The 15,987-nt window shown below is 29.9% G+C and overlaps 1 protein-coding gene across 6 annotated transcripts in view; it reads left to right on the top strand.

Moving 5' to 3' along the window:
* LOC118199880 (extracellular matrix organizing protein FRAS1-like) overlaps nt 1–15,987 on the top strand; it is a 284,180-nt gene that overhangs the window by 196,622 nt on the left and 71,571 nt on the right. For all 6 annotated transcript variants that reach the window (XR_015042588.1, XR_015042590.1, XM_085821910.1 and 3 more), the window contains exons 43-52: nt 869–1,095; nt 1,197–1,277; nt 2,409–2,571; nt 4,630–4,710; nt 4,802–4,971; nt 6,133–6,256; nt 8,767–8,966; nt 9,102–9,240; nt 11,737–11,945; nt 15,833–15,983. Coding sequence is in view for 4 of the 6 variants with exons in the window: in XM_085821910.1 (XP_085678036.1) it covers nt 869–1,095; nt 1,197–1,277; nt 2,409–2,571; nt 4,630–4,710; nt 4,802–4,971; nt 6,133–6,256; nt 8,767–8,966; nt 9,102–9,240; nt 11,737–11,945; nt 15,833–15,983 (1,545 nt within the window). In the remaining 2 variants the exon portion in view is untranslated. The remainder of the gene's footprint in view (nt 1–868; nt 1,096–1,196; nt 1,278–2,408; nt 2,572–4,629; nt 4,711–4,801; nt 4,972–6,132; nt 6,257–8,766; nt 8,967–9,101; nt 9,241–11,736; nt 11,946–15,832; nt 15,984–15,987) is intronic.

Genomic DNA, 15,987 nt, shown 5'->3' with positions numbered 1-15,987 from the left:
CATCTGGATGTGAGTCTCCCCTTTTTGTTGCGATCGGACAATCGGCGGCACCAAACTGGTGTATACCCACCCTTTTACCGGTTAATAAGCTTTGTTTTTTATTCTTGTATGCTGGTAAATTGTGAATTTTTTGCTTTAAAAAATGACTGAATTATGTTGTTCTTATCTTCGGGTTAAGGTTTTTATACTTTAGTTAATCTACATGCAATAATTTTAGAATTATCAACAATTTAAATGTTTGAGTGGCGGCTAGGCCTAACATGATGGCTATTTGTTTGTTACCTAAATTCCTCTTAGTAGTATAGTGAATCAGTGGGTGCACCGACTTCAGTGTCTTTTTGCCAAGTGAGACCAAAAGTTAACTTTAAATTTTTGGGCTCTGAAGATTGTGTCCTTCTGCCTGTTCGTCGAAATGTTTGTTTTATATATAAACTCGAATTTTATTTGCAAAAATAATTTTTAACGATTAGGTTTTTCTGTATTTTACAAATTTTAAGGAAGATGTTTTGAGATTTTATGTATTTTTGCATTGCCGCGGAATGAGAACTAAATTGATTGATCAAGAAATGTATCTGTAATGAAATTCGACATAAGTTTAAATGGAGTGCGGTAAAAAATGTGCATAATTTACAAAGAACTCACGTAATGTCCACATCAGATTTTTTTTTTTTTTTTTTTTTTTTTTTTTTTTTTTTTTTTAAGTTCTTAATTCAGAAAAGAAAGTTCATTCAATAAAGATGAAAACTACAAATTTTTTTTAAAGTTTTTTATCAAAGATTTTTTTCTTTCTGTGTATAAAAGAGCTTGAGATTTACATGTTAAGTTTAATATTCAGAGAAACTATTAACAGCCTTATTTATATTTTTAGAGGATATCAATGATGGGAAACTCCAGTATGTTTTGGATGATGATGACATTTTGCAGACAGAAGATAAATTTATGTTTTCTGTGGAAGATACAAAACCAAATAAATTGATGAATAACATCTTTCGCATTCAGTGGACTCGCGTAAACTTTGAGTTACCTTTTTATAACACTTCAGAAATGGATGGCCATTTAGAAGTCTCAGTTATACGAACTGGGAATACCGAACTGGTAATGTTTTTTATTCTTTTTTGTTTACTTTCTAATACTAATTTTAAATTACTTTAGCTCTCAATATATTCTAATGCTTAAACTTTTATGTCACGTTTCAGGATTTTACAGCTACATGTCAAATCTCTCAAGACAATTTGTCTGCTACTAACAAGAGTGGTTTTGTTCCCGTTGTGAATGAGGTAAATTTATTATACTTATAAAATTCTCCAATAATTAGTTGCCTTTGAAATATGCTAACTAAAGCTTCAACATCTGCAGAAGGCTGTTAAATTTAATCAGCTTGCAAATATCCTCTTAATCATCAGTTTATAGTATCACAAAAACCATGGGCTAAGGCCACCTCTCCGATGTCGAGACATAAACATAGAATATTCAAATAGTGTTAATAATTTTGTGTATATCTAAAGAATTTTAGTGAAAGTATATATGAAATTATAGCACCTTTTGTATAACATGAAATTCTTTAAAAATCGAAGCTCTGCCAGGAAAATAAGGTTACTCGAAATTTTTTTAAATGTGTTGTATTTAAGTTTCCAGTAATTGTGCAGACTTCAAGCAAATCAGTGATTAAAAGTTATAGCGATTATAAGCATTATAATCAGTGATCGCTTGTTTTTATATAGGCACTGTATTAAAAAAAGAAATGGTTTAAAAGTAATTTTAAGATATTACTTTTGTACTGAGTTTAATTTACTATATTAGCAGCTACCAAAATTCATGGCACATCGTCTAGCAAATTGAGATAGTGGGAACTACTAGTAAGCTAATGCAATCAAGTATGAATTTAAAATTAAGCAAAACTACAACCTTGTGTTTGGTGCAGATTTTAACTGAATCTTCATCGATTTTGAGATCAATAAGATTATGGATTTCGAATCCCTCTTCGGCAGGAGCAAAAATATTCTGTTAAGAAGGGAGGAGCCACGACCCTACTTATTTCGATATAAATACTGGCGGGGATTCTCCCTTCTTTGCAGGATACTTTTTTTCTACTGAAGAACAGGAACTTGTTCTCTCTAATTCAATAGAGTTTCAATTAAAATCTCTACCTATCAAAAAGTTGCTGCTTTGCCTAATTTTATATTTTAGTTTGGCTTGTTTCTTTTCTTTCTTTAATGCGAATGAGTTACTTAAAACTATTTTTCATTTGCACTGATGGCCTTCAGAGCTGAAAAATGGTTGGATGATTTAAACTATAAGAAAGTTCATTTTTATGAATAAAATAAGTTTTAAAATTCTTATATGCGTAAATATATATTTAAATATGGCAAAAATATAAAAGTAACTATTTTTTATTTTTTTTATTTTAGGTGCATTTTAAAGAAAATGATAATTTAGAGTACTGCATTTTCAAAATAGTAGATAATAGCGATTTTGAAGGAAAAAAGAATTACCAAATTTTCTTACATTCTGCAACTGTTTTACTTGGCATCCCTCATACAGCAAATGTTGAAATACATGATGAAGAAGATGGTAAGTATACGAATTAAAAATCTGCTAGAGATAATGTACATAATATTACAAATCTCAATTACGTGAAAATTATAATATAAAAAATAACTTTAAGTATATAATATATGTTTAAAAATAAACAAAGCTCAATTAGGCACGGAAGTTGGTTTTGCAAAAAAAACCTCAAAACTTTTGTAATAATATTACAAATCTCAATTACGTGAAAATTATAATATAAAAAATAATTATAAATATGTAATATATGTTTAAAAATATACAAAGCTCAATTTCGTACGGAAGTTGGTTTTGCAAAAAAACCTCAAAACTGTTGTAAATAAAGTTAAAAATCTAACATTAATCCGAATTTGAAATTTTTCTAATTATAGATTTCAGACTGACGTGTTGTCTTCTACGGATATATACATTTAGCTCTTTGCGTGTAATTTAATTCGTTTTTCATTACATTTCCATTAATAAAAGCTGGTGAGAATAATTTAATGTTATGAAACGGTGAATTAGGTTATTATTTCCTTTTAACTTTATGGTTTTTATAAATGCTAATTGTTTCAAAGTTTTTTAATATTTTTTTAACTTTAATGTTAATTTCTTCGAAGTGTAATACTGTAATATTAAATTGAAAAAAAAAACTGCCATCCAAAGATTTTATTATTTATCTCACAAATTTCTTATTGTTTTCAGGGAGGTATTTTGTTTAATCCGTGTAGTTAATACTTACTGCTAATCTTGGATTAGTTCAACAATTTTCTCTTCCACGTTGTCGCAATTGAAAGAAAGATACGCATGTTTCTCATTTTAAATTTAAAAATAGAGATAATTTCATCTTAAGGAAAGAAAATTGTACAGAAAATTTCTTTATGGATTCTTGCTAGATATTAAAAGCATCAATCTAGGGAATATGCAAATAATAAAACAGAGCTTAAGTGGAGTCTGTTGCTCTGTAGAATACATCATTGTTTCCCAAACATTTTAACTTCGTGACTCACTAGCGTATCATTGCTTTGAACAAAAGAAAAGGAGATATCCTAGAAGAAAATAATGTAATAATGAATAATTAAATAAATAAGATTTCAAATTAAAGAAATCATTAAAAATCAAGAGAGAAATGTAAATTAATTCGTATTTGCATGTAAATATGTTGTTACATATAGCTTTATGGAAAAATCAATCCAAACATTGCCCACCAGCGGCCGAGCGGTAAAGTTGTTGAACACTGGTAGTTCGGTGCGAAGCTTGAATCTCGCGAACGGGCTGGCTGCATGGGCGTTTTCGTGGTTTTCCCCATGTGTAACGTGCATACGAGCTAGTTTCCCTTAGAAAGTCCTCCACGAAGGCATCCCTCCCCTTAGGCAGATAGCTCTCGTGTGCTTTGCCATAATTAAATACACTACCACACCAATCCAAATATATAAAACAACTCAAGTATCACACATGAACAATGATATATAATAAAAAAGAACGAACATTTAAAGTAAGAATCGGAATAAATGAACATGGGAACAAAAGTTAAAATAAAAAACTTAAATAACAAGGAAAGGAACATAAGACATGTAGTCTTTACAAGGAGTTCATGAAAGCTCTGGCATTTCAGTATACATGTGAATGTATAATTATATCCAGTATACATGGGAATGCATAGTTATAATAGTAATATCCAGTATACATGTGAATATATAATACATAATTATACAATAAGAAAAAGAATACTTCAAAACATTTTACGATGAAACAAAATTGTCTTTCGGCCATAAATGAGTCGGGGCCTATACTTTGGGCTCAAACAATTTATTCCAGAAAGGAGGACTATTTATTTGAGGACTTACACCTCAAATACTAATTTATTCCAGTAACTGGAATAAATTATTTGAGGTGTAAACGTAGCTTGAGCGTGCATTGGTAAATTAAAAATTGTATGCCACACTTTATACTGTAATATTCAATTTAGAACTGGTATCGGATCCTAAGTGTCTTGAAGTCAGTCTGTAATTGAGGAAATCTGATAATTGATTATTAATTAATGCATATTTTATCAATATATTTCCCTTTTTTCATGTTTTTCAGAACCTATTATCAGTTTCAAACAAGACGTCTTCTTTGTAAATGAGACTGACAGTTATGTCCATTTCCCAGTTATCAGAAAGGGTATGTTTTTAAATCATGATTTTTCTTATATGTTCAGCAAGTAAAATCACAATGGAATACTACAATAAAGTACCTTTTATATTTCCATCAGGTGATTTAAAACCTGATTTAAGTGTTATGTGCAGCACGTTTGATCATACAGCTCAAGGAAGCAGCCCTTTTGGACTGGAAACTGGTTCAGATTATAGAAGTCGAAGTTCTTCGCATAATTCTTTCGTCACATTTTATGCCGGCCTGACAGAAATAAACTGCAGTGTTAAAGTAAGCGTACATTAATTAGTACCTATTTTGAAACAAAAGAATTCTAGCAATATAAGATTATGAAGCTTCAGAAAGGTATCAAATTTTAAAACAAAGGGAAAAAATAGGCGTAATTTATCATTTTGACTTTCCCCAAAATACGCATAACACAAAGCCAAATTAAATGCCTTAAAAACGACTCTGATTTATACGTAATGAAAAAAAGAGAAAGTAATTCTAATTATTAAGAGAAGATTTTTGAGCATTACAAATGTGCCAAGTACTTTTATTACTAAGCTTCTTAGTACAGAAATTAAAATTTTTGAACTGAACATCTTCCTGGTTTGCAAATATATGTAGATAATAAGTATATATAATAAGTCGCGCTTTCGAGACATGTAAAACGCAAATTGAATTTTGTCAATCGTCCCAGCAGAATGGAAGATATAGAACTGTCCCTCCCTTTTTTTCGCAGTGTACATGCTATATGTTTTAATTTTAACTTACACTTATACCTAACCTTGAATTATGTTACTTTAAAATTATAATTAAAAAGACAAGAAAATAAAAGTATGTACTATTAAAAAAATAGAACTTTTTTTAAACTTTAATGTTAAATTCTTCGAAGTGTAATACTGTAAAAGGAATTTGGAAAAAAATATGCCATCCAAAGTTTTTATTATTTACCTCACAAATTTCTTATTGTTTCCAGTGAAGTATTTTTTTAATCCGTGTAGTTAATACTTACTGCTAATCTTGCATTAGTTCAAAAATTTTCTCTTACACCTTGTCGCAATTGAAAGAAAGATACGCATGTCTCTCATTTTAAATTTAAAACTAGAGCTAATTCATTTTAAGGAAAGCAAGATGTGCAGAATATTTCTTTATGGATTCTTGCTAGATATTAAAAGCATCAATCTAGGGAACATTTTTGCTTTTTTTTACTTTAATGTGAATAATTATAAATTTTTTCTAAATTTAAAAAATTAAAGCTCTAATCAAAAATTATTTTTCTTAAGTCCATTTGGACGTCTAGCTTATTGCAACAATAGCAGATCTACATTTAAAATCCTCACATCACATTTTTAAATATTCTAATAAAAAGTCTTGCTGTAATTCAAAAGTATGTAATTACTTTGTATTGGCATATTAATTTACTTTATTAAATTTTTATCTTTTTAGATAATTGATGATAACTTATATGAAGAGGCAGAAGAATTTGAAATAATCCTTTCTGATTGTCATCCGCTTGGAAAAATCCATGGATATTCTAAAGCACGTGTAATTATAAATGGACCTAATGATAGTACGTTGCAAAGGCATTTGAGGCCTCTATTTTAACAAAATTTATAGTCATAATTGTATCATTTTATCACGTAGCGTTACAAAATATGACTGATTTGTCTTCATGTTGGAATGTTTTTCATATATAATATAGAAAGTTATTTTTTTTCTTTTGTATTAATATAAATTCATTGCAGACTAATTGGATGTTATTGAATTTTAGATTACTCCGTATCAGTATTTCTCAAGACTATGAATAGACGCCGACTGGAGTTCCTTCTGACTGTAATTCGTTTTTGCCTCTGGAACTGGCCTCAAAATCATCTCTGTTTAACCAAAATAATTTGAGACCCGTTTTTACTTAAAGCATATGAAATTTACTCTACCGGTTTTTACTGGTTTCTCTTACTTAAATACATATTTCGATTTTTAATTCATTTTTATTAATGATGATTTTTAATCATTAGAGTACAAAAATCGGAATTTTGCTTTATGTAGTATTTCACAGTTGCTATGTAATTTTAATAACACATATTTTTTTAATTTAAGTACCAAACAATATTGATCATAACCAAGATAATTAGGTAATTATGCTACAAAAATGTAATAATAAGCTGGTATTTTTATTTTAAGAATAAAAACCTAAATTAACGAAAACCTTGCTTTTGTAGGAAACAAAATATTATTTGTATTTTCTTTCTGTAAATTATTCCTTTAACAATAAAATATGCATATTTAAAAAAGTCTAATACATAATTTAAACAGTATGTGAACTGGTTTTTGTATATTGTTATATGGTATTGTTATAACAGAATGTTGAAAAAATACTGTAATACGCGTGAAGAGTAATCGGTGCCAGTTTAAGTATTTTTATCTGGTTATAACGAAACTTTTCCACCAAAAAATGTTCTTAATAAAGTTAGAAAAAAGTGTGAAAGCAGTGCCTTTAGTGCGAATATTAATAACTACACAAATAGACGATTTTCTGCCATTGTTTTGCTAGTTTTTCAAAGCCTTCGGTCCAGAAACTTGGTGGCCGCAAGTCCAAAAAATAAATCTACATCATTTTAAACGTCTTGTGCAGAATGGAAGGTAGCACTAGCAAGATTGTGCATGTACGAAAAAGGGCAGAAGTCCGAAGAGTCGGAGCTATATGGTGGGTGTGGTAAAAGATCCCATTCGAGTCCGTACAGAGTCCAGCCTGGTGAATGCACATGTAGTCTTGCATTATTTTTATGGAACATCGCCTATTTCGAGCCGGAACTGAGTTCAACGTTTTTCCTTGATAGCAACGTCAACACGGATTAGCATCTCGTTGCACACCTTATTGTCGAGGGTTTTATTTTTTCCAGATACTTTCTTGGATAAAGGACTAAAGGCACTTTGTGGATGATACCACGGCAATCCCACCAGATACAAAGCATGATCTTTATGTTAGTCAAACTGCGCTTTGCGACGATGCCGACGGGCTCACCGAGCATAGACGAACCCCCTTTTTGACCTGTGTTGTTTAAGTAAAACCACGTTTCATCACAAGTGACGATACGGCCCAGAATTTTGTTTCTGCGTTGAAATTCGAGCAGATTAGTAAAGGCCCGAACGGCATCTGTCTTTATCTGATTGAGTAAGCTCATGCAGCAACCAGCGATTGAAATTGTACATCAAGTTTATGTGACTAATGGATATGGCACTAATGTGTAACTCCTTAACAACCCCTCAAGTGACTGCACACCAATCTTCTTCAACAAGTTCTCGTAAGCCGGGACAGAGCGCTCTGCTTCTTGAATGTCATAGTCCTTGTTTTTGAACTTCCGATGCCAAACTTTCACAGTGTCATATGATACAACATTAGTATCTAAAGCTGTACGTTTGATTTGGTGACATTCTGTAGCAGACCTTTTGCAACAGAACTGGAAATAAATTATGGTTCTAATCTGGTAGCGTGATAGTTCTATTTCATACACCTTGTTTTTAATAATAATGATACATATTTCACAACACAGTGTTCTAAGGCACGTTTCTTTCTTTCAAATGCCAAAAATCATTTGACAAAATATGATTAAACACGCCAACGCAAACTGTTTGCGCAGACGATATTTGCGGTGGCGGGAAACTAACGTTACAACCCGACATAAATTCTTCTGTTTATTATATCCCCCTGTGTGAAATAAGCCCTTCGTTTTCCTTATATATCTAAATCAAGCTAAGAGACAAATCATTATTAATCTCCTTCAGTGTAACACTAAATCTAGTAAAATAAATCACCATTTTTCTTCTAATGCAAAACAACACAGACTATACGTCATGCATTAAAACAACAGAAATACAAATATATTTCAAAATAACGAATGTTAATAAAATAAAATTATGAATTGTGGAGCTTTTAGGCGTACTTAAAGCTCTTTTTCATCACCATAAAATTTACTATAATATAATTATAGTTATCTTTTATTATAAAACATTTTAATCACCATAAGTTTACTATATTATTATTATTTTTTATGCTTTTAAAAATATATTTTGTCTTTCTAGTACCTGAAGTTTTCATCAAAAGACAAGATTATGAAATTACACATGAACAAAATAATATTTCTATCTCACTCAAACGGGTGGGTGTGGATCTATCAAAAATTTGCACTGTATGGTGTGGAACTCGATCGTCTTTAGATAACTCTGGAAGAAATATGAATTCTTTGCAACAAATCAAATTTGATAACTTCCAGTCTTCTCTTGTAAGTTGTAGACATCTTAATTTTAGAATTGTTAGGATAACATGCATTTGATTTGAAAAATACAGAAAAGTACAGTATAAAAGTTTTTTAATATTAAATCTTTGATTTAAGAGATACCATTTAAATATATTACAGGAATGCCAGCTGTCTAAACATCAAGTACTTTGGTCTACAGAACCATCTGAAAGCATTATTGTTTTTCTTGATTCTCCTGAGGGCTGTATTTTAGGCGAACCGAGTTTTTTAACAATTCCTGTGAAGTATGAAAAGAAAGGTACGCATATGAAATATTTTAATAATATAAATACACTTACTTCCGTAAATTAAAGGAATACTATTTGGTATGGTATGCCTCCTCACGCTGTAAGAAACATAGTTTAAGAAGATTAAAATAACAGATAATTTCAAAGTAAAGCAAAAATAGAAATGTAAATTCTACCAGCCCTTTAAAAATGGACATGATAGTACATGATACATCACAAATACATCCATTAGTGGTAGTGTAAATGCATAATACTCTAAAAAAGTTCTAAAAATCTTCTAAAAAGTCATGCCAAGTGCGTGGAACACGCAGTAGTTGAATTTAGCTATTAAATATTACTGTGCAATCATTCGGGACAGCTTATTTAGTGTTGTAATGCAAACTGAATTGAAACATCTTAACATCATTTAGCGCAATATTGCATTTTATGTAAATAACATTAGAGCAAAGAAGTTCGGGTTTGTGTCATTAGGAACAGATTCCTCTCGTGTCATAACAAACTTATTTGACAGATTTCCCCCTAATTAAAAGTGAACAATGGGGTTTGACCCCATTGTCTACGGGGTCAACGTTTTCAAATTATTTAAGCAACTGAAAACGATGCGATGGCCAGTCTATCACATATATTAAAAGAAGCATTTTTTATCAATGCTTTCAGGAATGTCAGGACCGATGCAGCAAGTATGTTTGCTACAATGAATATTACATTGATTGTGAATAAGTAATGCGTTTCAAACTCCCTACAAGTATTTTCCTAAAACGTTGTGAATTTAATACTTAAAATATGGTGCTACCTCGAAATACCTTTACATGTTACACAGGCATTAAATATATTGATAATGATTCAATTTTAAGACAAATTTTAGTTTTAAGTGTAACATTTTCAGAAGTCTTAAATAATCTGTTCTTCAGCAATGAACCTGTTCTTGAACATGAACTTATATTCTTGAACATTGATTCCTATTCTTAACTCCTGACTCTCATTCTATATTAATTATCACTGAGAGCTGTTAGTCGGTCTCTTGCCCCTCACTGTATTTCTGCTGAATGCTCTTTAGCAATTATGATTACATGATGACTAATCGTACAATTCTGGCCTTATTTACACATTTTTCGCTTATTATCTTCAGCTTACTGCTTCAAAGTTTAGAAATATAGCTTAGTATAATGTCGAAGATTCTAGCATATATGTCTCTGAATATAGCCAGTCTTTAATCTTTTGATATTTCTATCATGTAACTGATATGTTACCTCTCAGCCTTATTTATTGCCTATAGATCGAATTTTGTGATACAAAAAGACAGAATTATGATTTACGATGCACAATACGAGTTTTGCTTACATGAAATACGCACGAAGATTTCCGTTGCTACTAAACTGTGGAAACTTCCATTAATAATTTCTAAAAACCCATTACGATGTATCAACATTATCTGTATCTTTCAAAGCATCAACATGCTCTTTTTATATGTAAACGTGAGTTACATTTTTAACTCTTTTTCTTGATAATATACTTCAGAAAATATGAATTGTGTATTTTTAAGTTTTTGGTATTTGTGCAACCTGTTTTTCGAAAACAAAATAAAATGAGATGGAAATTTCTTGACATGTTATTCATGTGACACAAGAAATGGCATAAACTGCCAATCTATTAACACGTAAAGTTGTAAAGATCAATAAATAAAACTTTTAATGTAAAAATATTTCATTGAAAATGGCAGAGTAAGTAGCTTATATCCTTAATTCGTTTCAATAAAGATTTTCAATAAATATTCCAATGATAGTTTCATACAATGCGCGCCTAATTAGATTAAAGAGTTTGTCGACGATCTTGAAAAGCAGAATAATAAATACCAAACTAAATAACAGACATGTGAAAGGAATTTTGAAGAATAAATAATCTTCACCAATTAAGAAACTTTGTTTATGATTGTGTAAAACCTCAGGATAATTTTCAAACGTAAATTTTAACATTTGAATTGTGCACTACAGGCTAGAAGGACAGGTGCGTTAAATTGTTTCATAGAAATAGGTTAGTTACCCTGAAAGTTCTTTCATTTGAAAGTGCAGCTGTTCAAATAAGTTTCTCGTACTATGGATCGATTTTTCCAACATTTGAAAATCTTCTTCGTCAAGTTATCCAGCTGTTTCTGATTATAAACAAAATTCAGAAATCGCTGGACAAAGCTTACAAAAAAAGTTATTAAGTACTTAAATGATTACTGTGAAGTTAGATTAATCAAATTAAAATAACCTACCGTATAGCTACTTAATAGTATAGTCATAATCAGATTTGAATAACCACATTGTTTAGCGATTTATCTCAAAATACTTATACAAAAGCTAAATGTTCAGAAATTAAAGACAAATGTAAATTTTCATATGATTTTTCAAACAAGTTAATTCTTCTGCGATTCTCTTATTTTGTTGAATGGTGATTATCTCATGTGAAAACCAGTTTCTTATTACATGTTTCCTCAATGAAATATAATTATGTTTTCCATCTAGCTCCTACCGTTGAGTTTAGCGTTGATCATATGGTCGTAAAAGAGGGGTCTGGAGTAGTTCAAATATCTGTTCTGAGAACAGGAGACTTGACTAAAAATTCTTCTGTGTATTGTGTGACTCATGATGATACAGCTAAAGCAAGAGAAGATTTTGAAGAAAAGTATCAAACTCGAAGATCTTCACTTATTAATTTCAGTCCTGACCAAAAGGTTTGTATATTTTACTCTCATTAATATTACTTATATATAAATTATTTCACTGCATAAAATCTTTGTTTTTTCTTGTTTCTCACTAAACTGGCAACTCAAACTTCATGAACTAAATGTTCTCAGAATGTTTATCCTGATGAATTCATTTAACTTTTTTTATCAGGTGACTCCATATTCAACTGTTTTCTTTACTGAAGCCAACTAATTTTTAACTCAGACCGAAATCAGCTAGCTATAATAAATTATTATTATTTTTCATCTAACGCCTCTTATGACCGAACTGAACTGGCATTTAAATCATAAATTACACAATAACGAGAACATATATTAAAAGTTATTGGAGGAGTTAAAGCAACAAGAGTCAGCATAAGATTCATAAATTTGCAGGATTAGTTTCGAAGACTAGTTTACATCTTAGAAACTAGTTATGCAAAATTATGAATATTACGCTAATTCTTGTTGCTTTACCTCTTTTAATGGTCATTATTCAGCGTGTAATTTTTAATTCAACCGTATTAAAAGTGTTTAGTAAATTCTACAACTTATATACAACAATAAAATTAAATTACAACTTAAAGCTCATCGGTATATTTCAAACCGAAAATAATGCTATATACAATTTTACTTATAGAAAATTATCGCTCAGTTTTAACGCTTCGGTGTGGAGTCAAAGAGTTGACTTAAAGGCTTAAATTCGAACTTACCAAACCAGATTTACAAATAATTATTAAATTCACTTATTCTCCAAACCGTGATATATTCGAGCCCCTTATGCAATTTATGTTAAGTACGTTAACATATTCTGAATCGTAAAAGTGCATATCTTTATCTTTCTATTTTTCTTTTCCTCCTTCCTCATAACAAAACAATCCCGTGGTACTTGACAAGGTTTTAGAAATTGTAAGTCTAAATTTGACATAAATAGATGTATGTGGCACATAATTTTATCATGCTTTTTGCAAATCCATTTCCTTAAGTGTAATAACACTTTTAAACTATTTAGCTGATTTTTCATATTCTACTTGTATTGAATAATTTTATAAATTATTCTGTTGATTAATGATTCTGCCAATTTAGATATCAAAAGCTAAATAAGTAACATACTGTTTCAACAATTGTCAGCACATTTTATGTGCCATATGCCGAACATTGTACAAAATTAATCAGTTAATCGCTATCACTATGTTTCAATAATTGTCAGTACTTCTTTATTTACGATGTGCTGATCATTATGAGAAGTTATTTATAACTTTATGGAATAAAATTATAACATATTTACAGTTAGTATCACCAGATATTACTAAGTTGTTTGTTTGTGTACTAATTTAGATGCACAAGATCATCGCTGTTGTTCAAGGAAATATCTTATTGTCACTTTAAGAAGTGCTTAGTAGGTAATGTGTAGATTAATTAGATAATATGATAAATGAAACAATTAATCTGCCCATTACCTGATTTTAATAGTAACATAAATTCTAAATCAGGGTTCGTACGGTCCTTAAGAGTCCTTAAAAGTCCTTAAGTTTTTTGGAATCGATTTTTGGTCCTTAAAAGTCCTTAATTTCGGCAAAATCAACAGAAAATCCTTAATTTTAATCATCGGAAATAGCTGTCTGTTTTTTACGACTGCCATTTTGAGTGTGAATTAGCATTTTGGAGGAATATTTTTGGTGATTCAACTGACAGATATGGTTATCTTTTGATTGGGTGAATGGGTTATAATTCGTTCCTATTTCTAATATAAATCGTGGGATTTTCGAGTTTTATAGTAAAAGAAGTGCAGCATACGTATTTTGAAATGATTTCATTTTTTCTAATGAAGAGCTCTTATACAACTTTTGGCTTTTCGGGATGTGAATTCTTTTATTAAACCGCTCTGAATTCGGCCGACTTATCAGCATTTTGGCGATTTTAAGATCAGTTTCTGTAGAAAATTTTTAATTTCGAGATCTGGGAATTTTTCGACATTTTTTAAAACATTGTGACATGGATAATTTTCATTAAAATAGTGGTAAAATATTGAAATTATGTTTAAAAAATAACATTAAAATAAAACGTTTTAATTTTCGCTGTCATATTATAAAGTTCCATTTTGACCACTTATTATACAATATTTTGAATCTTCAAAATAAGCAAGGTATACGAAACAATTAACGAAGTTTTAGCAAAATCAAAATAGCTATGTAAGTAATTTAAAATGTCTTTTTAAATTTTTTCATGGTAAGAGTTTTTCCAATGTAATTGTCTCAGAGTATTCAGAATTATCAAAATATTCAGTTTTCTCTATAAAATTAATTTTACACCTTTTCCCTCTGATATTTTTTCTCAAAATATTTCTGGCTTTTTACTGTTACAGAATTTTTCTTTAGGATTTTAGACATTGCAGCTTAGAAAGTTTAGAAGGATTTGAAGGCAAAATTTATAGACCCAAGAGTCTAGAAAATTACAGAAAAATGTCTCCATGCTATTAACACGTAACGAATGTATTTTGCAGAAAGTTTACGATGTATTTCTTACTTTTTGGAGAAGGTCTGGAAGAACAAAGAAAACATAATATTTGAATGTTTTACTTCTGATACTAGAATCTTTTTCTTAACACGTTTATCTTCCCTTTATTTTCTCTAATTTTCACTAGACACAGACATGGAAAATATCAAAAATGCTTTTATTCTTATGAGAAGGACAGGCATTATAGAAAGAAATTTTTTTCTTAGTAAAGAAATTGAAAACTGATTCATATTATATGTCTGAATGCATCATACACAGAACTGGCGCTAGGCATTTTCCCACCTGATGCAATCTCTGCGGATCCTAAATTCTGCTTCCAATGCCTGCTCTAAATTCTAAAAGTTTTGCCATTTCTAGATTTTGTTGCTTGGTGTGTCACTAAATTCTAAAACTTCTGCCACACCGTCTCTGTAACCAGCCCTTGCCATGTATATTTCATATTGCTTCTGAATGTTCATATTACTAAAGATATAAAATTAGCAGCTTTTTCTATGCTTTCTAAATTTAGTGTTTTTAGAATAACAGAAATCTTTAATTTAAATTCTAAAATGAAAAGGAAACGTGCTGAAGAAAGTTTCTTGCTGAAGAAACATGCTGAAGAAAGATATGTTTTGCTATTAGTATGTACAGTTATTATTATGTAAATTACCTAGTTGTTTATAATTTCAGCCTTTACTATAATTTCCCATTTCTGTTTTCTCACCAGAATGCAATTCGCTTAGATAGTTTTTAAACTGAGGTGTATGGAGTGTAAGACAGAGTGTGTTTTTTTTTCTCCACATACTTGCAGCATTAGTTCCTGTCCAAAATGAGACATAAAAAAATCAACATAAAGCTAACTATTAATTTAGAAGTAAAACAACAATCTTAATAAGTCTAACTGTTAGTAAAACGTAAATAAAATGTCACTTATCTTCTTCTAATATGTCCAACTATTATAAGTGTAAAATATTTAATGCTACTTGATAAATTTCATAAAGTTTTATTTTATTCTATAACTTATTAATAATTATGTTAATTAAGTTATGTTTAATAGTAATGCATCCTACTTTTATGTTTAGGACGGTATTACAAAAGTGAAGTTCAGGCACAGATAGTATTTTTAATTGAATTTGTTCAGTTCTCATTTGCTCATAGGTCCTTAATTTTTTTCATTAATGGTCCTTAAAAGTCCTTAAAAATACTTAATTTCCGTGTGCAGAAAAGCGTACGAACCCTGTAAATGAATGAGTGCAATTGAAGAAAGAGAAGAGGAGTAAACTACACATAACTTGTTAGTTTTACTTATATAATGAACAACACAAATGTATTTTTCAGTCTTCAGTTAGATTTACTAATAAAATTCATTACTAAATGTAATGCTTAATTTCATTTTGTAGGAAGCCTTCTGCTCAGTAAAGATATACGACGATGATATTCATGAGGGGAATGAGTTCTTGAAACTAAAACTAGTATCAAATAATAAAGACAAGAATACAATAATTGCAAACAAGAAATCTTTAACCCTCGAAATAACTGACCCTGAAGACGGTTG

The sequence above is a fragment of the Stegodyphus dumicola genome, chromosome 8 (genome assembly GCF_044657685.1).
Source record: "Stegodyphus dumicola isolate Sdum_Otavi_A_Nest chromosome 8, ASM4465768v1".
In the NCBI taxonomy this organism is placed as follows: Eukaryota; Metazoa; Arthropoda; class Arachnida; order Araneae; family Eresidae; genus Stegodyphus; species Stegodyphus dumicola.
Note: the sequence above shows the minus strand (reverse complement) of the source record. Positions and strands in the feature narration are given on the sequence as shown.